The 26,197-nt window shown below is 52.7% G+C and overlaps 8 protein-coding genes across 8 annotated transcripts; 4 read left to right on the forward strand and 4 right to left on the reverse strand.

Annotated features, from left to right (window-relative positions):
• Nucleotides 1-1,246: 1,246 nt before the first annotated feature.
• MAA_06919 (multidrug resistance-associated protein) lies at nt 1,247-5,594 on the forward strand (the record flags this gene model as incomplete). The annotated part of the gene is made up of 3 exons (XM_007824917.1): nt 1,247-2,031; nt 2,088-2,985; nt 3,045-5,594. The coding sequence occupies 3 exons, from the start codon at nt 1,247-1,249 to the stop codon at nt 5,592-5,594; spliced, it is 4,233 nt and encodes a 1,410-aa protein (XP_007823108.1).
• A 2,405-nt stretch (nt 5,595-7,999) lies between these two features.
• Nucleotides 8,000-9,184, reverse strand: MAA_06920 (uncharacterized protein; the record flags this gene model as incomplete). The annotated part of the gene is made up of 1 exon (XM_007824918.1): nt 8,000-9,184. One exon carries the CDS (start codon nt 9,182-9,184, stop codon nt 8,000-8,002), a length of 1,185 nt encoding a protein of 394 aa, XP_007823109.1.
• A 5,694-nt stretch (nt 9,185-14,878) lies between these two features.
• On the forward strand, nt 14,879-15,376 carry MAA_11290 (metalloprotease 1; the record flags this gene model as incomplete). Its single annotated transcript, XM_011413270.1, has 1 exon — nt 14,879-15,376. The coding sequence occupies one exon, from the start codon at nt 14,879-14,881 to the stop codon at nt 15,374-15,376; it is 498 nt and encodes a 165-aa protein (XP_011411572.1).
• Nucleotides 15,377-15,777: 401 nt separating this feature from the next.
• Nucleotides 15,778-17,445, reverse strand: MAA_11291 (uncharacterized protein; the record flags this gene model as incomplete). The annotated part of the gene is made up of 2 exons (XM_011413271.1): nt 15,778-16,931; nt 16,995-17,445. The coding sequence occupies 2 exons, from the start codon at nt 17,443-17,445 to the stop codon at nt 15,778-15,780; spliced, it is 1,605 nt and encodes a 534-aa protein (XP_011411573.1).
• A 629-nt stretch (nt 17,446-18,074) lies between these two features.
• On the forward strand, nt 18,075-20,439 carry MAA_11292 (uncharacterized protein; the record flags this gene model as incomplete). The annotated part of the gene is made up of 9 exons (XM_011413272.1): nt 18,075-18,153; nt 18,216-18,262; nt 18,322-18,383; nt 18,446-18,961; nt 19,012-19,542; nt 19,595-19,828; nt 19,882-19,936; nt 20,007-20,166; nt 20,222-20,439. The coding sequence occupies 9 exons, from the start codon at nt 18,075-18,077 to the stop codon at nt 20,437-20,439; spliced, it is 1,902 nt and encodes a 633-aa protein (XP_011411574.1).
• An 868-nt stretch (nt 20,440-21,307) lies between these two features.
• MAA_06921 (uncharacterized protein) lies at nt 21,308-21,775 on the forward strand (the record flags this gene model as incomplete). The annotated part of the gene is made up of 1 exon (XM_007824919.1): nt 21,308-21,775. The coding sequence occupies one exon, from the start codon at nt 21,308-21,310 to the stop codon at nt 21,773-21,775; it is 468 nt and encodes a 155-aa protein (XP_007823110.1).
• Nucleotides 21,776-22,318: 543 nt separating this feature from the next.
• MAA_06922 (fumarylacetoacetate hydrolase domain-containing protein) lies at nt 22,319-23,306 on the reverse strand (the record flags this gene model as incomplete). Its single annotated transcript, XM_007824920.1, has 3 exons — nt 22,319-22,804; nt 22,854-22,990; nt 23,048-23,306. The coding sequence occupies 3 exons, from the start codon at nt 23,304-23,306 to the stop codon at nt 22,319-22,321; spliced, it is 882 nt and encodes a 293-aa protein (XP_007823111.1).
• A 393-nt stretch (nt 23,307-23,699) lies between these two features.
• MAA_06923 (uncharacterized protein) lies at nt 23,700-25,716 on the reverse strand (the record flags this gene model as incomplete). The annotated part of the gene is made up of 3 exons (XM_007824921.1): nt 23,700-25,220; nt 25,275-25,450; nt 25,494-25,716. 3 exons carry the CDS (start codon nt 25,714-25,716, stop codon nt 23,700-23,702), a joined length of 1,920 nt encoding a protein of 639 aa, XP_007823112.1.
• Nucleotides 25,717-26,197: the final 481 nt, after the last annotated feature.

The following is a 26,197-nucleotide window of genomic DNA, read 5'->3' on the forward strand; positions in this document are numbered from 1 at the left end:
CACCATGCCGTCGGACATGGACATGGCCGGCCCCTCTGGAGCGTACAGTAATCGGAAGGAGACTTTCTGTCTCCCAGGTTCACAGGATCAGACCTGAAAACTGCACCAGCTGCACAATAAAGGGCGTTGTCGCTTCATGGGCCGCGTCGACGCAGCGCCGCTTACATATCGCATCAGACACTGGGCGGTGACGGTAGCAATAGCCTAATTAGTCGGGCTTAGCAAGCATCCGAACGCCGCAGAAGATAAGATAGGCGCTGGTTTGACTCATAAGCTGACGACGAGGCTGCCGGGAGCGTTGACGCAATGCGATGAATTCTGTCAAGGTTGCTCGAAAGGCCGAATAGGCCGAGTTGGAGTCGAGCCCATCAATTGATGTCTGATTGGCTGGGCTGAATACACGATACCGCTGAGTAAGCGGCGCTGCGTTCCCGGCATTTTGTCTATTGGCTCCAGGTTCTCCGTATGGAGCTGTGAATATCCGAACCATCCTGGAAGCCTCGAAGGAGCCAACGCCGTGCAACTAGGCGCCCGAAACAAAGTGCATGTGGACGAGCCACGTATAGACAAAGGAAGGCGGCCACGTTTCGGGGTGCAGTCCGGAGTAGATTCGTCTCAACTCGACAGGGCAACACCGAACAGATAAGACAGCCCTCTAACCGCCACCCTAGCAGTCGTCTCGTCAATAGCTTACTAAGCTGTGTGACCACGTTCTCGGGTCGGGGACGAAACGCAACTCCAACGTCCCCATGTGGCATCAATGGCAAAACAGCGCCCCCAACATACTCCATCCCCACGCAACGACGTGACTAAGCGGCAACTTGGGATGGACAACAAGGCCACCGAGTTGTCCGAAAGCGAAAGCGTGGAGAACAAAGATCCACTTGGCGGCCGCCGAATCCTTGCGGCTCCTTGCCGTACGACAAGCCAAAGCCCGATAGGGCGAGGTTTCCATGCTACATCAGATTCAGACCGTCATAGTCTATCTCGGGCAACCTTGGTTCGCCTGGCCAGTGCGGACATGGCGAGAAAAATTATCTTGATTGCAAATCTCGGACCAATCCGAAATACCGAGCCGGGGGTTGTGCCCCGATCCTGTCGAGATACATATATAGCCTGTACGCTGGAGCCCATATGAATATTCCCGTAGTGCTTCTTCACTGTTGCTTTGAATTTCTTCCTTGTCAGGCGCCGGTGTGTTTTCTCACACGTTGGTTCTAGTCTGACAACCGCCACTATAATCACCATGTCCGCTGACGACACCAAGACCCTCGCCAATGATGGCTTTCCTGATGGAGAGGACAAGGCTCTGCCCACTACGCAAGAATGGGCCATGAAACCCCATGTTGCCAAATTCCATGAGAGAAACCAGGCCTCCGGCTTCCCCCGTCGTGAACTCGGCGTCACCTGGACGGACCTAACGGTCAAGGCAAGAAGTGCGGAATCCGCTCTGCACGAAAATGTCGTGTCGCAATTCAATATTCCCAAACTCATCCAAGACTCGAGACGCGAGACGCCCCTCAAGACAATATTAGACGCTTCACATGGCTGTGTAAAGCCAGGTGAGATGTTGCTCGTCCTCGGCCGCCCTGGATCCGGATGCACTACCTTGCTCAACCTCCTGACCAACAAACGACGCGGCTACGAGCACATATCCGGGGACGTCTTCTACGGATCCATGAAGGCCAGCGATGCCAAAAAGTACAGAGGCCAGATTGTCATGAACACAGAAGAGGAAGTCTTCTTCCCTACACTCACCGTGGGCCAATCCATGGATTTTGCAACTCGGCTGAAAACACCATTCAACCTGCCCAACGGGGTGACCGACAAGGAGGACCATCGCGCAGAGACCAAAGAGTTTTTGTTAAAGTCCATGGGCATCGAGCACACATTCGACACAAAGGTCGGCGATGCGTTTGTGCGTGGCGTTTCCGGCGGTGAGAGAAAGCGCGTTTCCATCATTGAGTGCCTTGCCTCCAGGGGCAGTGTGTTTTGCTGGGACAATTCGACCAGAGGCCTGGATGCCAGCACGTAAGTAGAATCCCTCCCGTTTGGCGTCTCGACCAGCTAACGCGCGTGTTCTCCAGTGCTCTAGAGTATACCAAGGCGATTCGTGCCATGACCGACGTCCTTGGCCTCGCATCCATCGTTACTCTGTACCAGGCCGGCAACGGCATTTACAACCTCTTTGACAAAGTGCTGGTACTGGACGAAGGTAAAGAGATTTACTACGGACCAATGAGGGAGGCACGTCCTTTCATGGAGGAACTGGGCTTCATCTGCGACGACGGCGCCAATGTGGCCGACTTCCTGACCGGCGTCACCGTCCCCACGGAGCGCAAGATCCGCGGCGATATGCGGCACAAGTTTCCCCGGACGGCGGCCGACATACGCGCTCGCTATGAAGAGACGCAAATCTACAGCCAGATGAAGGCCGAGTACGACTTTCCCACCTCGGCCGGCGCAAAGGAGAAGACGGAGCTGTTCCAGCAGGCCATCCACTTGGACAAGGAAAAGGGGCTGCCCAAGAACAGCCCCATGACGGTTGGCTTTGTTGGACAGGTCAGGGCCTGCATCATCCGGCAGTACCAAATCCTCTGGGGAGACAAGGCCACATTCATCATCAAGCAGGTTTCCACCATTGTGCAGGCTCTCATCGCCGGGTCCCTGTTTTACAACGCGCCCGCGACCTCGGCGGGCTTGTTTGTCAAGTCGGGCGCGTGCTTCTTTGCCTTGCTCTTCAACAGTCTGTTGTCCATGTCGGAAGTTACAGAGTCGTTTAGCGGACGGCCGGTTCTCCTCAAGCACAAGTCGTTTGCCTTCTTTCACCCCGCGGCCTTTTGTATTGCGCAGATTGCCGCCGACGTGCCCGTCATTCTCTTCCAGGTCTCCGCCTTCTCCCTCATCCTGTACTTTATGGTTGGTCTGACCATGGACGCGGGCATCTTCTTCACTTTCTGGATCATCGTGGTTGCCACTACTTTTGTGAGTGTTCCTCTGATCAATGTCCGACGCTCGAGCTCACTAACAGTGTTTTGTTAAAGTGCATGACGGCCTTGTTCAGGTCCATCGGCGCCGGGTTCAGCACGTTTGACGCGGCTTCCAAGGTTTCCGGGTTCCTCATCACCGCGTGCATCATGTACACGGGATACATGATTCAGAAGCCCCAAATGCACCCCTGGTTCGTGTGGCTCTTCTGGATCGACCCTCTGGCCTATGCGTTCGACGCTCTGTTGTCAAACGAGTTCCACGGGAAAAGGATCGACTGCGTCGCCAACAACCTCATCCCCAGCGGGCCCGGCTTCACCAGTGGCGAGAATCAAGCGTGCGCTGGCGTCGGCGGCGCTGTGCCCGGCCAGAGTTTTGTCGATGGCGATGCGTACCTCGCGTCGCTGTCATATAGCCATTCGCACATGTGGCGAAACTTTGGCATCGTCTGGGCGTGGTGGGCGCTCTTCGTCTTCGTCACCATTGTCATGACGAGCCGGTGGCGCTCGTCCTCTGAAGCCGGCCCGAGTCTCTTCATCCCCAGAGACACGGCCAAGGCGTACAAGGTCGGCCAGCAAAAGAGGGAAAAGGACGAGGAGGGTCAAGGACAAGTCTCAGACGCCGTTGTCTCGAGCGCATCTTTGAGCGACGAAAGAACAGAAGCAGAAGACGAAGGGCCAACGAATCTTGTGCGCAACACGTCCGTCTTCACTTGGAAGAATCTGTCGTACACGGTCAAAACGCCATCTGGCGATCGACTCCTCTTGGACAATGTGCAGGGTTGGGTCAAGCCCGGAAACCTCACCGCTCTGATGGGTTCCTCTGGCGCGGGAAAGACGACGCTGCTGGATGTCTTGGCTCAGAGAAAGACAGAGGGAACCATCCACGGATCCATCTTGGTCGACGGAAGACCCCTTCCGGTATCTTTCCAGCGATCGGCGGGCTACTGCGAACAGCTCGATGTGCACGAATCCCACGCGACTGTCCGCGAGGCGCTGCAGTTTTCCGCCCTGCTCCGACAGAGCCGCGAGACGCCGCGGAGAGAGAAGCTTGCCTACGTGGACACCATCATTGACCTCCTCGAGCTCCACGATTTGGCAGACACGCTGATCGGCGAGGTCGGCGCGGGATTGAGCGTCGAGCAGCGCAAGCGCGTGACGATTGGCGTTGAGCTTGTGGCCAAGCCTAGCATCCTGCTCTTCCTGGACGAGCCTACCTCGGGCCTTGACGGGCAATCTGCCTACCACACGGTTCGTTTCCTGCGTAAGCTCGCCGCGGTCGGCCAGGCGGTGCTGGTCACGATCCACCAGCCTTCTGCCGTGCTCTTTTCCCAGTTCGACACGCTCCTGCTTCTGGCCAAGGGCGGCAAGACCGTCTACTTTGGCGACATTGGCGAGCAGGCCTCCGTCATCAAGGAGTACTTCGGGCGTTACGGCGCCCCCTGCCCGCCCGGGGCCAACCCGGCCGAGCACATGATTGACGTCGTGTCGGGCGTGCTCTCGCAGGGCAAGAACTGGAGCGACATATGGCTCGCGTCGCCCGAGTACGAAAAGATGACGGCCGAGCTGGACAGCATCATTGAGAAGGCGGCCGCGTCCCCCCCGGGGACCGTCGACGACGGCCACGAGTTTGCCACGCCCATGTGGGAGCAAATCAAGCTCGTGACGCACCGGATGAACGTGTCGCTGTACCGCAACACAGACTACGTCAACAACAAGTTTGCGCTGCACATCTTCTCGGCCCTGTTCAACGGCTTCTCCTTCTGGATGGTGGGCGACTCGGTGGGCGACCTGCAGCTGAAGCTCTTCACCATCTTCAACTTCATCTTCGTGGCGCCGGGCGTGCTGGCCCAGCTGCAGCCGCTCTTCATCCACCGCCGCGACATCTTTGAGGCGCGCGAGAAAAAGTCCAAAATGTACTCGTGGGTCGCCTTTGTCACGGGCCTCATCGTCTCCGAGATCCCGTACCTCATCATCTGCGGCGTGCTCTACTTTGTGTGCTGGTACTACACCGTCGGGTTCCCGGCCAACTCGCAGCGCGCCGGCGCCACCTTCTTCGTCATGCTCATGTACGAGTTCCTGTACACGGGCATGGGGCAGTTCATTGCCGCCTACGCGCCCAACGAGGTCTTTGCCACGCTGGTGAACCCGCTGCTGATTGGGACCCTCGTCTCCTTCTGCGGCGTCCTGGTGCCGTACGCGCAGATCCAGCCCTTTTGGCGGTACTGGATGTACTACCTCAACCCGTTCAACTACCTCATGGGCAGTCTGCTCGTGTTTGACCTCTGGGGGAGCAAGGTGACGTGCTCGCCGAGGGAGCTGGCCACCTTTGACCCGGTCAACGGCACGACGTGCGGCGAGTACCTGAGGGATTACCTCGCCGAAGGGCCGGGCAGCGTGGCCAACCTTCTCAATCCGGAGGCGACGAGTTCCTGCAAGGTGTGTTCGTATACCGAGGCGCAGGATTACCTGAGGACGCTCAACCTCAACGAGTACTATTACGGGTGGCGGGATGCGGCTATTGTCGTGCTCATGGTGTTTAGCTCGTATGCCATGGTGTACGCGTTGATGAAGCTGAGGACCAAGACGTCCAAAAAGGCCGAGTAGCTCGGTTGTTGCTGTTTGTCGGCCACGGGCGCAGTTGTTTGTTTAGTAATTTCGTGGCACAACATTGCTGACAATTTTCTTTTTCTGTTTTTTTTTTTCTTTTTTTCTTTCAGGGTTTGGAATCAAAGAGCTAGCTTGACTGCATATTTGGCAAGGCATAAATTTCTTATTGTATAATCGCCCAAGGGGCTACTGGAAAGTTAAAGTAGATTTTCAAAATTTGTTGCAAGGGATGCAACATTATACACTACTACGTTGTGCCGCAGGTGACTGCCCACTGACTCTGGCTGCAACAAGCAACCGGGGGTATTAGACATGAATGAGCTAAATGACAAATGACGGCAGCGGGCGGCAAAAACGCAATGTTGAGTGAGAAGCCTGATTTGGCTTGAGCCGTTGCACGGTGTAGATGTATCGCCAGATGTGGCGTGGAATATGACCGCAAGGAAAGCGTGGCCAACAGGCGCTGAGGTCCAGCATTAGACGTGACTAGTATCGGATCACCCAGATCATTGATGTTTGCTGTTGACCACCGGCAGCTTGAAACAGTACCAGATCAACAATTTCTTTGTTGGACCGGGAAGCGGGGAGCATTAATAAGCCTCGACTTGAACTTGAATGTATGTACTGATGCTGCTGCAGCAATCTCACCACGTAACATCTCTTTGTGCTTGCGGAGCATCTTAGCACCCGGTGCCGACTTGCGCTTTGATCAAACAGGTGAACTTGACTCTTCAATGTTCAACTCTGCTCCTGCGCATCCCAAAGTACCAGACGTATTGACTCCATCCTTTCGGTCGGCGTGTCACCAGGCAGGTGGCCCCAGCCGATTCAAAGTCTGCCCCGAAGGGTCAAGTTCAATGTTTGGACCGCCATTGATTGGCCCTTTGTAGCTGCGTGTGTGATGACCAAGATGAGTGCCGCGCCAAGAGATTGCGCAAATACGACGTTTGATCGGGGGCAGCTAAACGCGCAGCGGCCCCAATCCTAACCGGGTCAGGTTTTTACACATATGATTTTCGCTGTAAAAATACATGTTAAATTTTTTACCCATAGCTCATGTAGTTTAAAGGGAAAAAAAATCCCATGTAGCCGGGACTCGAACCGGGCACAAAGGCGTTGATAGCTTCAAACAACACACATCTCAAGCTCCTACAGACCTCAAAAAACGTCAACCGGTCTGGTACTTTTAACCATAAATCCCACCAGACTTGAGTCTGGTGAAATTGGACAGACGCGAGCCACACTAAATTTATATGAGTGGAGCGTCTGACCCGATTAGGTTTGGGACCGCTGCGCGATAAAAAAAACCGACTGGACTGCTGCGCGTTTAGTTGCCCATCGATCGGGTTTGTGCCACCGAGCCCTGACAAGTCGGTATGCTTCCGAGTTGAAGCCGCGTGCAACGACAACAAGGACCAGACTCTACCGTGGTCTCATTGCTTATCCTCTAGTTGGGACGAGTGTCGCTGCCAAATGCGTCAGAGCGGTCCGCCCATCCTCTGCAAGGGCAGTCTAGGCAAGGGACAAAGCAGACCAGACGCAAGGGTTTCCTTTGCCGCTCGGGCTGCTTTGCGGACCACTAGACCGGGTAGCGAAGAACGCATGATGTTGAAGGTTGCATTGCGAGGTCCCCAGTTTATTTCTGGCTTACTGTCGAGTACGTTCCAGGACAACTCGGACATCAGACGGCGTCTAGAACTGAGGCCTCAAGTTAGTTACGGCTGCAACCTCGCGCAACCACCCACTTCATCAATCGACGACCAACAGCGGAGCAAGTGACTTGAGGAAAATGTTGTCGTCTATCTCGCAGTCGCCTCATTCTAATAAAAGACTGGCTCAGAGGCCAAGACCGAGCCATGACTCGGCCCCTCGTGTCCGCGCCTCAACCTCACCGTTACGCATTGATCTCGAGCGTCTTCAGCCCCGTCAACACAGCTCCCAGCCATCTTTGCCCGAGTTAGCGTACATATAGTCTTACTGCCAAGAAAGTCGCCTCGTATTATTATTCGCGTACTCCGTACTTTTCGTATCAATGACAGCTGAAAGCACAGTAGTTTAGGTAGGATACCGGGTCATAGTGCAGCATAAAACATCTTGTTCTCGTAACGCTTGGCCTGCTAGAAAGCTATATATACAAGGGTCAAAGAGTTGACACCAACCTACCAGAGGTGGGCAACTACATGCATCAAAATAGAAGAGTAACCCCCCGCTTGTGCTCCAACGCCATAGTCCAAACCCCTCACGGGTGTAAGTGAGCCTCCCAGTATCCATGGCTTCAAGCAAAAATCGTATACACATCGCCAGCCGAAATGCCACGGCACCCCTGTCCCTTTTGTCCATGGCCAACAAGCCCGCCCGTCGGTACAAGTACATATTGTGCAAGGGTTCCCAGGAGCCCAGCCTTACAAGTGGCAAGCAGTCGTGTCCTGGCTCCAGCCGGAGAGCCGGTTCGCAATGTCGGTCGAGTAGCAGTTCGTAGCGCCAATGCCCAGCTGCAGAAGCCCGCTCCCGTCGACTTTTCCCGAGTTGTACATGCGGGCGGCCCTGTAGAACTGGCCCTCGCCGGGGCCCGCCCTGAGGAGCAGCTGCTTGAGCCCGTCGCCGGTGGGCGTGCCGAGGGTGCCGTCCTTGATCATGCCTTCGATCTCTTCGTTGGAGCATGTGGGCTTGTCGTAGCACGTGTGCGGGCCTTCGTGCGACTGCATCAGGCCTGGGTTTTTGACCGAGTTGGCGGTAGACCCGACGCGGACGCAGCCGCGGGATTCTTGCATGACAATGGCGAAGATGAAGCGGGTGTCGACGCCGCTGGATTGGCCGACCGACTCGATGGCCGACTTGAGCTCGGCCGTTTCCTGCTCCGAGTTTTGCGGCTGCTTCGAATAGGTACAGGCCGTCTTGATGAGGGGTAGGTTGAGGGTCCAGAGGGCTTCAAAGGACGGCCACTTGGACTCGGTGGGCCAGCCGTCGGCAGGACTGCCGTTGCCGAGATACAGCTTGTAGGGGGCAGGGCTGCTGGGGGCAGGTCCTGCGTCCGGGGACGGCGCGGGAGCTGCAGCTGACGATGGTGCGGGAGCTGGACCCGATGACGGCACCGGAGCTGCAGCTGACGATGGCGCAGGAACTGGAGCGGAAGATGGCACCGGAACTGGAGCTGATGACGGCACTGGAGCGGGATCCGACGATGGCGCGGGAGCTGCCACAGGTGACGAGCTGGGGACCAAGGAAGAGCCAGCAGGAGGAGCACTCGTCGGGACGGCCGCAGACACGCTGGCAGACTGCGCCGGAGTCCCCTCGGGGGCGGGAGCCGAAGTCAGCGGTGCCGTCGGCGAGGCACCAGGGGCACTGGCCAAAGTGCCATTCGTGCTGGTGATGCTGCACTCGGAGCCAGAGCAGACGCACTGCGTCCCCTCGGAGACGTTCATCCACTGGGGCGTGCTGTCCGCGGCGACGCAGAGCGCAAACTGCGTGCTGCCATTGCACATGAGGGCGCCGGGGGTGCACGCCCGAGCCCAGAGATGATCCGCGACGGGGTACGCGGCGGCGGAAGCGGCGAGACCAGCCAGGGTCGCCAAGGTAGTCGTCTTCATATTGTCGATGTCGCTACAAGATGATGATATTTCAGAAATGATAGACTTGAGAGCTCTTCCAGAGAGCAAAAAAAAAAAAAAAACGGCAAAAGTAACAGAAAAGGAATGGAAACGGATCGACGCTGTGCTGCCGTCAGGCAAGGGAATGTGTACGACTATAAAAGTCCAAAATGTCGTCTTGTCGAAAAAGGAGCGTGAGCAGAGGCAGCGACCTGCGCAGAGCGTTTGAAAGAGAGGGAGTGAAGATGCGAGTCGGAACCCCGGCACCGGTACAAAGAAAGCAGCAAACGTGACGATTTCGCCGTGAAGGACAAACATGGCACCGTCGGACATTGTGCTCCCTATATACACAGCCGTAGACCAGACGAACGGTAGTACCCCCTTTTTTTTTTTTTTCTCTCTCATGTTCACTTGGCGTTGAGCCCGTCCAGCATCCCGGCAAGATCGTATGTCGGCCTGAAACTCACGGGGCCGTCGGGGCAAGACTAGATGCCCTTTTGGACAAGAGGGCAAATGTTTGGACCAATTGCTCGCCGGGACCTGGCGGGCGGTTTCCCAAGACCCCGGCTCGATCGGCCGGGGACTGTGCGCCACCGCCAATTCGTTGGACGACGTGGTTTTTGCCCAGGGCGCACATGTGCCGCATGCCGCTTGTGATGCGGGACTGACTGTTCATTGACGGGCAGACAAAAAGACGCATACAAGGGCACACATGCATGTACATAGATCCATCGCCAGGGGCGGTAAGCGAGGGACCTGGTGTTCAATGTTGCCACTGGCTGGCTCTGCCCCGTTGTGCTCCCTTGCAGACCAGTTGACTCGCAAAAAAAGGCGGCGCAGGAAAAAGCATGCGATTTGATGCGATGGCCAGTTCGCGAGAGCTTCCAGATGTCTCTTTTGCCCAGTCATGTTCCGGCAAGGTCGCCTGCCAAGTAGGTACTCCGTACGTGTGCCTTGTCGGCAAATACCAGCTGAACGCGCTGGCATCTTGATCCTTGAGCTCGCTCTTTGCCATTCATGGCCCTTTGCTCCGCATTCAAATGATGGGAACGTGCGCGCCCTCTCGAGTCTCGACATGCAAGGCGGGCATTGTCTCCCTCACCTTGTTGCCACCGCGTGCGCATCCACGATTGTCTCGTGCATGCGAGCGATTGTGTAACCGTCTCACAATGTCTCTTTGCCGACACAATCCGTCACATGATGGCGATGCTTCATGCGGGGGCGCATCAAAGGCAAGCATCGCATCCATCGCTTTTCAATGTTCCCGCTCCTTTGTCCCATTGACTAGCGTGAAGAAACGCGGCAGTGAAGACGTGCCGGTGCGCGACGCGCAGCATCGAGACAAAGCGTCTGGTGTTCACGCCGAGTCCATCGCTTATTTAAATGACGCGCTCGCCGTCCACCGATACGCGAGATGAATGACGTGCCGACCTCTTCCATGTCCTTTCCTTTTCGTGTCGTCTTCCTTCAACACTGGACCTTTGCACGCTCAGCATTCACTGACTCAACTTGTGAACATTTGAACAGAGCCTTTGTCTTGCCCCCTCTGCATGGTAGTCACCCTACATTGACATCATCAGTTTTGGAATCTGCATGTACATGCACATTTCACGCACAATCACCCAAGCCGGAATTTCCAACGTCATCCAGGCCGCACGCCGTCTTTCTCTACATGCTATGAACGGAGCATAATGACGATTCTTTCACGTGTGCTTTCACGACACTATCTCGGCCAGATGGGAGCAACGGTCGCGTGTACCGCGAGTCTACCATGGCCCGGCCCTCGAGGCGTCAACTGGTCCGTCTCCAAGACACGAGGAGAGCCTCACCTCTCTGTGCATGTCAAGCACAATGTTCACCGCGGCAGGATGTCTTGTTCCTTGAGCAGCCTCGCTAACAAGAGTTCGAACAAAAACCCGCCGCACAATACCGAGGGAATCATGTTTTGCCTACAAAACGCCGCTTGGCCGCTGCACACGTCGCTGCGCTTCAATGTTGCCTCTTGTCCCGCTGCACAGATTCCGTCCTCGACATCACGTTCCTCTACGATGGCGTAGGCCGTTTCTGCCATTGTCAGCACGAATGGGGGAATACAACGGACTAGCCACCGTGTATACGGAACGCTTGGCTTGCATCGCCGCTATATTGCTCCTTCACACTGGCCTCTCGCCGCGACGACTTGTTGTCGTTCTCACCAAAGGTTCGTAGTCGTCCTTGTTGTCGCCATCTTGGCCGTCTCCAAAAGGCAAAACTTTATTCCAGATTTCGTGCCACTCTCTCAGCTGTTGAACTATGGTCTGCTTCTTACTCCCTGTAGGCTTGTCGCTACCCTGGTCTTCTTTGGCCTCCAAGGCTGCGGCCTTGTCCAGTCATTTGTTCAACTCCTTCATACCCTCTGGTCCGTCTTTGAACACTCTCTTCTCTATAGCCAGCTCGAGGGTCGTCACCGAGCCCTTCCATACACTTGCTCCCAAAGGCTCCGAGTTGGCACTTGATTCAGCAGCATTACGCAACTTGGTTGCACGTAGTGAGGGCTTTCGTTGGCATCCGACCCGGTACTACTTGAGCCAACTGCTTATTGAATGCTTGTTTTACGATGCGAGTCTTGTGTGACTGTGGCACCATCTCTCTTTGCTCTGTCGCACCTTGCGCAGTACAGATTTCCAGGCAGCACAAAAAACCACATGCAATAGCAATACTCGAGGCAATAGTATGGATTTAAACGTGGCGGAACTCACGACATGCATGTCATGTTCACTACCCTATGCCGTGCCACAACAATGATGTTGTCTTTATGATTGCGATTGACAATGGTACTTGCTTGTGAATCCATGATTGACATGATTATAACGTCTTGTGCGAGCGTGCTAATCTCGCCCCGACAACTACTCGTGTTTTTTTTAGAAACCCTTGGTACAGTCAAGATGGACAGCAGAGACACCGACATCACGACTCGTATCAAAAAGAAACAGGTGCACTTTACGAAGATGCGAGGCATGACTCAGCTCAGCTATCCAGGCGCCATGTTGAGCGTCCACTATGCTGTCAACACTGGTCTCTATTACTTGACTGGCCTTCTCACATTTTAGCTCTACGAACCCTGTTCAAGTCAAACCAGGAATATTGTGTGTGGGAAACAAATGTGGACAGGGGATCCTAGATTGTCTACCAACTGTTCAATCTGCGACTCGACAAGACGCATGATAAATGGAATCGAATCGCTGGTTCACAAGGCTGAAACCGGGCACTAGTCGCCTAATTGGGCATCATGGTTTCTTGGCCTCGTATTTGCTGTCGCCCGAATCGCATGATGGCCCCTCTGGCATCGGCAATTAAATAAACACGAATCTCCACCTTGTCAACCATGCGTTTGCAAAGTCAAGAGCGACAAAAGTTGTTGCGAGAGGCGCACCAAACTTTTTTCTCTCGGAATTTCGCCTCGCCACATGGATTGCCACGCTCTCACACAATTAAAGGCTGTAGGTGCACGCTCAGAGAAACTTGAGAGCATTTGCATCCATGTTGACGCCTGAAAGGGGCGGAGCAACTCCACCTCGTATTCGTGAATCTCACCACGAGAAGCAGCAGACTCGGATATTGGGTATAATGACAGAGGAAGCCCTCGTGCTATTAGCTTTGATCATGCTTACTGGAGTGGCTTAGCCACGTACTAAATCTCCCGTCGAAATACAGCCAGAAAAGTTTGGCGCCGGTGATCCCTTTTTTCCTTGTAATACAAGTGTCATGAGTGTATTTGAGAATCCTGCGTATCGAAATGACTGATACTCCGCGGCGAATCGTCTCTTGGTACATTCTATGTCTACCCAAGTTGGTGTTTCCGAGGAAATAACCTGGTACGTCTTCTTAGATGGCATGCACGCAAGTTGGTGTGGGAAAAATGCATGGCACACAAGGCAGATCTTGTCAACATCAGGGATGAGCAGAAGCAAAAGTAAATTAGTTTGGTGTCTGCAGAAACTAGTACTTTTATAATTGAGACTTGTCATCCGTAGTACAATATTTATAATCGCATTTCTAATGGCGTGAGACCAACGCCTGCTTGAGTTAATGGCCATGTCGCATTGAAATCTTGTCTCTTCGCAACTCATTCTGGCCTTAACCTACTACAATGCAACCTAGGCTCTATAAGTGCTTAATGTTTGAATACCTTGTGTAAAGGCATTTATCCCCATGCTCATATGAATCTGTGCCATGTACCCTGTACCGGCAGTCACGATATCACGTGCAATTATTCCCATTTGTGTGACAGACCACGTGTTGTTTTTCGATCTGCTTTTTCTAAGTTTTTAGACTCAAGACTCAGATATGGATATATAGAATCTTTGTTCATGTCTGACTACATGATATCCAAACCGGTTGTGACAAGGGCAGGGTAACTGCGCATGCAAGTGGATGTTTAATTTAATTCAAACTATAATGATCGACTTTCCGGTATTAAAGGTCTTTGGTTTATCAAGTCCTTGGCTTTTCACATCTTTAGCTTGTCAGGAGGCCTTAGATGACAAGAGGTCTCTATAAATACAACAAGTCGGTGAAGGCTAGTTAGTGCCTGAAACAGCCCTCGCGTAAGGCCGACTTTGGGCATCGTCATCTCATCTTTGTGGTTGTGTAACCGTTGTGAGCCAACTGTGTGACGCTTGTGGTATAATTCATATCAAGAGTAAATTGGCTCGTATGACTAGCAATTTAATTGACATGTAGCTAATAGGCTTGTAGTTCCTCGTGGGCATATCCCATGCTGTATGTACAACTGATAGAATATACAATTAAAAGGCAGCACTTGAGAGCTCATTACAAGCCATGCAGTACAGTGTGATGAATATTACAGTGGTCCTTGGACGCGTGATGCTCTCAGTAAAGTAGTGGCACGTTTGTTGTAAACATGTAGGAATAAAACAAGCCACTTGCATTTATTTCGTGCGAACCATTTGGGCACCGATATACTCGCATGCCTCACTTGATAGCTTCGACGAGCCCTGTCATGGTTTGCAGATAGTAAGAAATATTGAGCCATTTAATCACTATACACACAATAGATACACTCACAAACCTAGTTTCGTCGCAGAACTGGAATCAGATAAATCAACATGGACCGTACACAACCTAACCTGCTGTTGGACAATCTGCAGGAAAATCTTTTCTCATCCCAATGGGAAAAGGAAGAATCTGTTTGCAATTCGGATTCCCACTCAGCCGCCTCAAAAATGGATCAAGCCTCAGCCATGTGCAAGACGGGGTTTCTACTACCATTGTGAAAATATACAAGACGTTGGCTGGTGCATACTTTGGTCAACCAGAAGAGCACTACGTTACGTAATGTTGCCAGCTGAAGTGTCAATGGACATGTAAATGTAAGGCTTACGGCTATGTACGTAATCGATCAATGACAACTTGCATCTCACCGAGCCCAGCATGCAGCTGGTAGGGTTACACAAACAGCCCCCATCTTGGGACCAAGCCAACGGCTGCCCTTGTGTCAGCACCTTCATGCAGACGATGGGAAATGGGGACAAAGATTTGTGAAGAAGGATTTTTTCTCTCTGATAAATGCCGCGCTTGATGCGGCTCGCGTAGTAGCTGGTCGAGCGGTCGTTTTTACCTCCATCCTTGAACCAGCATTCCACCCAAGGCTCATAGTTGGCTAGAGCGACAGAGACGCGACCGATGACTATCATGGCAACGAAGGAGCCTCGAGAGGCCATGCCGTACCTTGTAACTCTCACTGTTACACGCGACGGGCGCACAGTTTACACCACCATCTTCCTCGGCCCGCAAACAACCACCCCCTCGGGCTCGGTATCTACAACACTTGAGCAGACGACGGCCACAAACCAAGTACCGATGCCTACTACCGGCGGAGACAACACGGCTGTGACGGCGCTCATTGTTTTTGGCGTCTTTCTCGCCGTTGGCCTGATTATGACGCTGCTATGGTGGTGCTGCTTGCCCCGGCACCGACGGCACCAGAGTACAACTACCTCGACATCAAGCAGCAATTATGAGGGACGTTTCGAGGACGACTACCCGCCATATCCACCGTATGCGCCACGTCAACCATATCCAACATATGCTCGGCATTCCCCAAACCCTCCGGTATCGCCTCTGGAATCCATAGTCCCCGATGGGTCTGACAGGATTGGCAGAATCTACGATCCACACCAGAACGGTTAATGTTTCTTGCGATTTTGAGACTAGACAGACTTTTCTTGATGGGGAAATGGGCTCTAAGCGAGGGGAACAACATTCACAGTCGCTTGGACAGTCCCCGGTCCTTGCTGCCTTGCCCTGGCTCTGTTATCAATATAAGAGGGTGTTCTCGCTGAACACTTTGGTGCTACCTATATTTGTTGACATCCATTGCCTTCAAATCACTGGTGCAATGGAGTATTTTTTCGTCTCGAGTCGAGATCTTTTGGCCCATCACTTCTCATGTATACGCTTGTCGTCAATCTTGCCATCCTGCCTTTGCAACTGCCGCGCCTCGTTCCGTAGAATAACACCACAAACAGCATGTAGACAAGTATCGAAAAAGCTCCATTGTGAAAAGTCTTACCCCGTTTTTCCACACCCCATCAGCGAGGAGACCACACGACCGTCCCTGTTCCGTACGATGAATTAGACGTCGATGACGATAGTACCATTGAGCTAGACCACGGTTCCGAGCTCCTTCTCTGCGGCGGAACACGATGCTCGACTGGAGCCCTTGCAGCTCCCTCCCGGTTATGTACTGGTGAGGTGCCACCTCGCTCTTGGCCTGGCCGATGCTGCTTCCGCGACGAGCTGTGGCTTTTTTGAACTTCCTTTGCGCGTCCGTGGTATGAATCATCACTCGAAGAAGGCGAACAACTATTCCTCTGGCTGTAGTTTCTTCGCTGGGCGGGCGGTGACGACGGGACTTTCTTGACGCTTTTCCAGAGATAGTCTCCAAACCGCGAGAGAGCCCCTTCGTCCCGTTTCCTAGCCTTTGTTTTTCTCGTCCTCGACGTCCCTTGGCCCTTGGACGGGGCGGCATGGCGTGCAGGCGGCGCGACACCACCTCCGGGCATGGACGGCTCGTGTGGTGCTTCATCTACACGAAAGAGTGATGCGATTCTTTCACAGTCTAGTTTGTGCTGGATCCTAATTGTTCCCGGCTCCATTGTGCTGTCCGAAGCCTCTCCTTCGCTCTCGCAACCTTGGGAATCGCTACATGTCTCCGAGGTCAAGTCGTCGAGTTCTAATTCGCCGTCGTCAGAGTCGGCCGTGGTGTACGAAGCGGTTTCTGGACTGGGTGTATCGTAGACTAGGACCAGAGGCTTCACGACGGATAGGTCGCCCCCCTCACCGGGCTGTAGTCGCCTGACACCGGGGAAAAGACAGCAAAGTAAGCCCTGGACATCATCGTCGCTGTTGATATCAAGCCAATTTGTGGCGCTTTTCAGATCCCACTGCGCTAGTTCTTCTTTATACAGCGGTTTCCCACATGTGATGTTTGGAGTTTCGAGAGAGTACTGGTGGCGAGAACAGGCCATTCGTTGATACAGATCCGCGGCAGACTTGACGACGTACTCTTCAAGGCTTGGAAGAAATCCCGAAAAAAGATGTGGATTTTCCTCGAGTCCTAGGTATCTCAATAAAGATTCGGATAGCTCTCCAAGTGCCCTCCCCGTCTGTTCGCTTCTGCTCCTTTGTGCGGTATCTGTTCCAACAAGTGCGGCCAACGTCGTCGATCTCCAGCGGTTGGCTACTATGAGGTCAAAGTATCAGGTCAGATGGTGGGATTTGGCACAGATCAGGCAGTGAGGCATACATTCTTTGTCAGCGCCGGCTTGTATACTCTTCATAATCTCCTCAAAGATGAAGTGCGTCGAGTCGGACATCCCGAGAGGAAGCCACATTTGGTAGTTGTTGTAGGAATCGCTTCGAAAAATGTTGGAATTTATGCAATTCCAGATCACTCTGGATAAAACAAACAATATGCACGTGTTGTTGTTGTGCTCCGCAAGCCATTTCATCCAATGCCTTTTCCCGGCCGACGGGTTGCGACTGAGTCGATCGAGAAGCGCGTCCTTGAAAGACCACCCTGGCTGTTCGTCGCTGAGGTGGCGATAGACGGCTTGGATGTAGCTGAAGATTGCGTCTCGAAGTTGTAAGAAGCCAGACTGTATCTCAGTGTCTGTAATTTGGTTGCTGTCCAATACGCCTTGGGCCATCATCACTCGAGCCAAAAGCTCGCGATTCTTGCGTTCGAGCTGATCCATTTTGCTTACCGCTTCCGCTGGCCACTCCTCCCGGGACTCCATACTTGGTCAAAAGCGGACGACTAGATGGTGCAAAGTCGTGACCAGCCTTTTGAAAGTAGTGAAGCGGATTTGTCTCTCATGAGAACCACAGGGTGTCGACAAGAGAACAAAAGTCAGGTGGACAACCTTACCAAGGTCCCAAGAGATTTCCGGCCCAACACTACGGGAGTGATCAGAGGTACGAATGGCCAGAATCCAGTGAGACAATGACATGCAGTGTAACTACAGTCAACGTTTGCTGCAGGTGATGTGTCAAACTCAGCCTGCCGCAATGTCTAGGGGCTAGTCCAGAAGAAGGGTGCAGTCGACTCATGGCGACTGACCAACACCACTTCCCTCACCGGTTTTGCAGGCTTGAGGCTGTTGCTTACATATGTATCCGGCATGGCTGCCTGGGAACGCCGATGGGTGGTCAGCTTCGACAACACCTTCAGCCGCAGCATCACTGAAGCCTCACTTTATGGAGAGTGATTGACATATCTTGTCGAGGGGTCCCAGCACATATTTTCCGCTTTTCGTGCTCACCTTTACGTCTATTGGTAAGTATATCACTTCTAAATGCTGAATTACTCCGCGAGTTCCCTACGATGGAAAGGAGACCAGGTGTTCACAGTGCCAGTGAGACCGGGGAGAAGCCTATGAAATTTCTGATAGCAGTAGATTTTGGTAGGCTTTCCATGGTGTTCCCCTCTTAGTGACAATAGAAATGGAGTGCTGACAGGCCACAGGCACCACCTTTTCTGGCGTGGCTTATACACTTGTAAACACCGGAGAGGTACGGCCCCGGTCAGGGAGGCAAACAACGTCCACGCACGTCACTGACTCGATGACTAGCCTCAGAAAGAAAGTCTGGTCACGGAATGGGGAGAGGGGCTTACTGGTGATAAAGTCCCAAGGTGCGTTGCTCTATCCAGCCTCCCGACATTGGCTTGGAATATCATGAGTAATTCCATTGCAGCATCCTCAGATACGAACATGGGGCCACTATCAACTCTGTATCCTGGGGTTTCGAAGCTGACCGAAGGCGGAAGCCCGGGGAGAAAATACACGAGTGGTTCAAACTGGGCCTTTGTCCAGAAATTGAGCATTCTCTTGCCCTCGGTTCCGATCTCTTGAGGAGGTACCCAAGCAAGACGGCTCTACCTCCACTGGACCCTGACCAATGCAAGAAACTGGTCATCAGGTATCTTCAGGGAGTCAAGTCTGCAATTGATCGGTTGTTTGAACAGCGAGTAGGGGAGTTCTACAATCTGCCCCGAGAATACATCATTACCGTGCCTGCCATGTGGAGCCACGGGGCACAAGAAGCGATGCGGGAATGCGCAGCAGAAGCATTTTTAGGAGACCCCAGCGAGAAGGAAGAGCTTTCCATGATCGCAGAGCCCGAGGCAGCGGGGATATATGCTCTGTCTGAAATGTTTGACATTGGTCTCGAGGCTGGCGACACGTTTGTGATTTGCGATGCCGGTGGCGGGTACGTACGTGCCGTTCAGACAAGGAGATTGGTTTCTAACATAGTGACAGCACTGTCGACTTGTCTTCGTATGAAATCTTGTCAAAGGACAGCTACATTGCTCTGAAGCGCGTCGCAGGCACCCCCGGCGAGCTTTGTGGCAGTTGTTTCATCAACAGAATCTTCGAGGACTATTTGATGAGGAGGAGCCAGCTACGACATATAGACTGGGACAGCAAGAACGGCCTGCAACTTCTAAAGTCGGCCGTGGGCGACTTTGAACGGGGAATCAAGCCGCAGTTCACGGGGCTGAACACCGGTGGTGCGCTGTACCTCAACACACCGTTTCCCAGCGCTGGTCCTCGCGGTGCCGAGTTTACACTGATAGAGATTCCGGTAGATGAGCTTCGCAAACAGGTATTCGACCCGGTGGTATCCAAGATTTGCAGGCTCGTACGCCATCAAGTTGACAGCACTATTCGACCGACGAGAAAGGTGAAGAAGGTTCTACTTGCCGGGGGCTTCGGGCAAAATGCCTATCTGAAGCGGGAAATTGAGAAGACAGTCGGAGAGACGATCAAAGTCCAGAAAATCGATAACAGGTAGTATAAACTACATTTTGTGGCATGAATCTGCAGCGTTGACATTTTGCAGCCGTACAGCCATCGTCAGGGGCGCGTTAATGGCCGGGTTGGCCAAAATAGACAACCCTCAACGGCACGCCGCATGGCAAAACGGCGACAAAAAGAATGAACAGGGACGAGGAAGGATCTTTGAGCGCAACGTTCCACGAGTAATGGTTAGGGAGGCTCCTTGCCACTACGGGACTCGGGTCTTCCGGCAAGAAAAGTCGAACACTTCAGCCCAACAGAACGGCACCAACCCAAAGTATGACTCCAATCTGTATCGTTCACACAATGGGAACTAACAAAGGCTTGAAGTACCGGACGCTCTCGACCTCGAGAAGTTGAGGTCATGAGGTGGTTTGTCAACAAGGTAACCGTTCATGGCCCGGCATGGCGAAAGTTTTCCAGGGCCGGCAAGACAGTTGCTAACAAGGTCCAAGGGTGACGAGATCTACGACGGCGAGCCGAAACACTTTGAGCTCCAGTATAAAGCCGATATTGCCCTAGGAGAGCATCCGCCCAAGATCATTTGTGATGTGTACTCTTCCAAAGCTGACAATCCTCCTCCGCGCCCGCACACGAGTAGACACCCCGTTCCGGGTACGCAGCGAGAGTTTGAGCCACAGACGAGAATAAAGGCTGACAATGTTTCAAGGTCTTGAAAAGCCGCTCGCGACCGTTTGCATGGACCTGGACACGATACCTGAAGAGTCGCTCCACTGCAGAGTTTTTCGCGGACGGAAATACTATGATGTTGCATTTGATGTTTATATGACGTTGAACTCTGCAGAGCTGACATTCGTGCTTGGTCGGGGTGCGGAGAGGTATAAGCCGGCAAAAGTGACTGTGAATGAGACGGAATGGGGCTTGTAAATGTTGCTGGTCAAGCCATATTGCGCGGGGTGGATATGAGTTGATACATAGCTATGTAGTCTTACTTATGATATAATTGCCACCTCTCAACTATACCACCTATCTTGTGCGTTCTAATCTATAACGTGGCACCAAGGTCTTGGGTTGAGCTCTGTAGTGCGCTCATTGATCCCTTTACATCAATGTCCATGAAGCGATTTGCAATCATGTCTCCACTTGCTAGTTGAGGCCTCCGTTCGGAACCATCCCTCATTGGTGCGTAGCAACTAACCCATCATCCCTACACTCAGCCGCTCTACGGCATCTAATTGATCGTCAACTACAAACATTGAACCCGCTGGCTCCAGATTCTTCAGCAGCCAATAGCCAGTAACTGCCTCGAGCGCTGGATTACTAAGTTCTTACTGAAGATGACTTGTCTTTGAAAGAGGGGGGCGCATAACCCCATGCGATGAAAGAAGGTTTGTCCGCGACAAAGGCAAGCCTCGTGATTAGCCAACCTCTCCAGTAGAATCCGCCAACATAACTAGGGTATCATAAAGTTTAAGGCGTTACACTTCAAGTCCTCAAAGTAGTAAGTTTCTTGCCCCGCGTCAATGTTTGCCTCCAGGCTGCTGACGTCTCAACCTGTACGCCTTGGTAATCCGATCCTATTGAATTGAGCATGTTTTTCTCAAGCATATGAACCGGCGTCTATATAATACTCTCCTGTTTCCCTCAACTGGGTTACAAAAACCTGCAGTCGAATATCAACATTTCTTTCACAGCAGCACTACAAGCAATAAATACACACACCAAGTGAGACAAGACACTGGGTATCTTTTGTGGGACCGTTTCTCTAACAAAACCAACAGAATCTTCTGCAACAATGTCTACTCCGGTCCAAATCGTGGAAAAGCTGCTGAGCAACATGACCAACGACGATGTCGTGGCCTCGCTCGTCGCCCCAGACGCCACGTACGTGTCGCTGAACCACAGCAATCCCGACTTGAAAAAAATCATGCCCTGGTGCGGAACTTGGCAGAATGCCGGGCCATCAGCATTCATCAACACCTTTACGGGTGTCGCGCACTTCTGGGACAACGAGGGGTCGAAGACGGACGCCATCTTTGGGTCTGGCGAGAATGTCGCCGCATTCGGCCGCATGACTTTGCGCTCTAAAACGCTCGGCATTGCCAAGACGGTTCCCTTTTCTGTCTGGTGCGTTGTGAAGAATGACAAGATTACCTTTATGCAGTTTATGGAGGATACTTTTGACACGGCGGCCACGTTTCGGAGTGGTGGTGCTTGGACGTTCCGGGCCAACCCGGATACAAATGAGGAGTTTTCGATTTGAAAAGTCGGTGCGGATTGGAAATAGTGCTGGAAGATTGTGTTTCTCGATAGGAACTAGTTTCTACGCTGGAAAATTTAAATATATCTGAGCTTTAAGTAACGCTTGTTTATTTATCGGTGAATCCCTCATCACGCCTCATTTTTGTATCCGACCGCGCCCACTATTTGACCCTTGCCGGAGATTTAATGATTATTAGCGCGAATAAATACTTTAGAAATAATGCACAACATAATACGGCACGTATGACGCCGCTGTGACATCATCTCACAAAGTCTTACCAACAAGCCGGCGTCAGCCTTACCGCAAGGTACAACTGCCGCGTTTCCGCAATTGTCGTGTGATGCCCCGAGGATAATAAGACAGCAGGGGTACATAGCATAGAACCCTATAGAGTCACACGATCGGAGAGCAGATGGGAACTCAACGGCAGCAAAGAGAATCGGGGTTGTACCCTAGTTAAGCAAGAAAACGGGACCAGTCTATTGTGAGCACCTAGTACCTATTTTATCTGAAAAAGCATAGGAGCGGCAGTTTTCAGCTCCTTCAATTCCCCTTCTCAAAAACCATCCTGTTGCTCACCTTGCCCAACCCCGTTATACTAACCTCCACAACGTCACCATCCTCCAAGTACCTGGGCTCCTTCATCCCCATGGCCACGCCAGACGGTGTTCCCGTGAGGATCACGGTGCCGGCCTCGAGACTCGTGCCCTGGCTGCAGAAACTGACGAGATGCTCCACGCCAAACAGCAAGTCGCCCGTGCTTGTGCTCTGCCGCTCCTCGCCATTGACGACGGTTCGCAAATGAAGATCTGACGCGTTGCCCACCACGCTTGGCGCAACGAGCAACGGGCCCAACGGCGCGAATTTGTCAAATCCTTTGCTGAAGCACCACTGGGGCACGACGCCGGCCTTGGCGGGATCTCGCTGCCAGCCACGGGCGGACACGTCATTCGAAACGCAATAGCCGGCTATGTAGTCTAGCGCAGCGCTTTTAGGAATATTCTTTCCGGTTTTGCCAATCACAATAGCCTGCGGGGAGTGAGAATAGCATCGAGTGGGTGACATGGGGACGACGTACCAATTCGCCTTCATAGTCGAGTGTACCGTCTTGTGCAATGGTTGGAATCGGAACATCTTCATTGAAGCCGGCAACGGTGGTGGAAGGCTTTATGAAGATAGATGGATAGGGGGGAGGTTTTCGCCCGCCTTCTTGAACTAGCCGTCGAAGGGATTAATGCCAATCTCTGAGGAGGCAGAGGAACTTTGACGTACTGTGCTTCAGATAGTTGAGGCCAATGCACCGTACGATAGGAACGTCACTGGGTTTGAGAATGTCGCGTAAAGCGCGCACGTGGATCTTGTCACCGCGTGTCAAAGGACCTACGGGCGAGGAGCCTTTGAGCTCGATTGCCCAGAGGTCATTTTTGGCCAGGTGATTGGTGAGTTGTTCATCATTTTCTATGCATGGCTCTCCAAAGGTTTCGGTGCCATTGTCATCCACGAATCGAATGAGACGGCTCCAGGATGACATGGCGGTGGATTTGCTAACGCTGTGAAGATTGTTGATAAGCCTGTATGTATTATATTTATTCGAGGTTGTGATAATATCTTGGTCTTTCCATTTGAAGTGAGGACCTGCATTATGATATACATTTATCCTTGGCCTCCAAAATCGTAGTAGTTCTTTATTCGCTGCCTTGGACTTTGACAGCTATCCCGAGGACCAGCTTCCGCTGCTCAGTGGATCGCCTGCCTCATCCGAGGTTGTTTGCCTGTGACCAATGATACCATGGTCCGGTCGGAACGGCGGCGATTCGGAAGCATGATGGCTTGGACAACCGTTTCGTGTGGACCGAAACTCCACCACACAAGCTTCTTCCCACATCTGTCAGGGCCGAAGCCTGAATTCTGTCTTTCATATTGCTTAGTCGTACTCTCTGTGTTTCTGCAATCGGTGCATCGTGGCAGTTGTACCAAACGCGACATGCCCTATCCCATCCTCCTTGTTCACGTCTCCCAGAATGACCTGCACGTCCCTCATCGCCCTTGCTCTTTCTAGCCCCCCGAAATGCGATGGCTGATGATCAGCTGCAAACGGATTATCTCTCGTGTACGAAGACACGTAGCCAAGGATGTCGGGCGCCAACGTCATGCTCATGAGGGAAATGGTTGAAATCCCGGCCAAGAGCAGAATAGAGGATATGGCAAGTAAGATGGCGGCAAATGTTTTGTTGCAAGCGTATATCTCGCCGTCGAAACTGTTCACGATGACTTGGCTGGTGTTGAAGTCAATTACTTCAGAGGTGAATATTCCCGAGATATTATTGTACAGACTCATATCCGTACTCAGGTTCCCAAACAAGTAGCGGGCTCCATAGGTAGACTGCCAGTAGGTATTACACATGACCTCGAGATTCCTACTAAGCGTCGGAAGCGGAATTTGTGCCAGCGACACAAGCTTACCCCAGGGTTCATCATTATTGAAGTTGGATTTCGGGTCCGCGAGCCACCTCTCCGTCAGTGAGCTGGACAGTCGGGTAGCTTGATGTATAGCGCCCAAGGATGCGTATGGGAGGAACCGAAGACCTATGCTTAGTGTTGGGTAGTATACTCGCCACCATCCGTCAAGATCAACAGCCAATGCTCGCATGGCCGTCACCCAGCATTCTTGGTCGGCGCAAAAGACAGAGGACTCTGCATCTCGAGGCATGATTGCACAACTGACAACGCTGACATTTTTAATGTTTGAGTCGTTTATAGAGACTATGGTGTACGTCGCCGTTGTGTTGTTGACCTCGGATTCACTTGGAGGAGAGCTTGATGGTTCAATCCTAAAGGTTGTCCCTTGTCCCCAGTCCAACGAGCCACCGCCAGCGCCAGAAAAGTTCCGCAACATATCTGAGTCATCTACCTGAGCAGAATAGTCGCAGTCGACAGTTAGATATCTGCTGACAATGTTGAAAGAAAGATTTCCTGCATTTGGGATGCCCACGACGGGGATGCCCAGCAAAGACGAGTATGGGATGTCGCGGCTGTCATCGATTGTGACCCAGGACCCATTCGTAATATTGGCACCCGATGTTATTGCATCAATACTTGGTATCTTGACGTTGCCGAATAAATCCTCAGTCGAATCCGCCGTCTGGAACGAAGTTGTAAGGGCGGTCATGTATATCGGGGCATAGGAAGTCCAGGCTTTTGACGCGCCGTTTCCGCCTGACGCCACCGTCATCAAAGACGCACTGATAGGCAAGTATCTGACCGTAGAGTTGGCCGAAACCAGCCTCGGGGAAACATCGAGAAGTCGAAGCGCTGACTGGCCCCCAAGCGGCGAAAGCGCCCAAAGTGCCACCATGGCAAAGCCAATGAGATATTGACCTCGAATGGCGAATTGCCGCTCAAAAGTAGAGAAGAGCGACTGAGACCCGATGAGACGTTCCAGTATCTAGTCACGTTAGCCAAATGCCGGGAGTGGGAGCATAGTCGGACTCGAACTTACTCCTAGCTTCACACCGCGCTCGGCTGCAAACAAGCCTACCGCTCTGAAGAACTTGCCAATGATGCCGGCGAATACAATAGGGAAGATGGTGGGTGACACCGATATGGTGCGCTGGATAACCCGTCCAAATGGAGAGGTTGGCTTTCCATCCAAGCATAATGCGATGGCCGCGAGCGCTGCAGCGAATGTTACGATTAGCAAGCGAGCTTTGCATCTCACGTCTAAAAGGCTTTTGGCTGGGAAAGTTACCAATGAAGAGCGCCGCAAATATCGTCATGACTATCTGGGCAGACAAAGGGAAAAATTCAACACGCCTCAATTGTCGTGGGACAGGCCGTACAGACGAGCTTGCCGCTTTGCTTTCGTGGCCAACTTCTGCGGGCTCATATTCGGAGTCGCTCGGTATAAGGACCAATTCGTAATTCTGACCTGTGAATTTCATGTCGTCACTGTCGGAAATAGAGTGGCTCAGAGGGCAAAGTGCAAGGTGAAGAATGCTGAAATTTGAGAGACGGATGCAGCCATTTAAGACGGAGAGTCGACGAACGAGACTCAGGATCTATTCATGTCTCTGTGTACTACACCGGCTGCGAGAACCATGCAACAGCGTGAAGCAAGCCACCAGGCGAGGAACCGGTGAGCTATACCAAGTATCATGCCGGTGTTGCACGACAGGAGGTCGCTTCGGGCCGTTCCATGGTGTTGAGGTGGCGCATCAGGCGCGGTCTAGTCTGCGATTCTTAATTTAAATGTCGACACGATTGGACCGGCTGGTTCAGGCATCCTTGCCGGAACACAAGCAGACGTTGTGCAGCATTGTTACCGGGTGGCGCCAATATATCTCTTCTCACGTTCACCGCTCGATGGCACAAGATGGGCCAGCGACACCGTCGTCCCCGTGACCGCCAAGTTTATTGCAAGTG

The sequence above is a fragment of the Metarhizium robertsii genome, assembly GCF_000187425.2.
Source record: "Metarhizium robertsii ARSEF 23 chromosome Unknown MAA_Scf_5, whole genome shotgun sequence".
NCBI lineage: Eukaryota > Fungi > Ascomycota > Sordariomycetes > Hypocreales > Clavicipitaceae > Metarhizium > Metarhizium robertsii.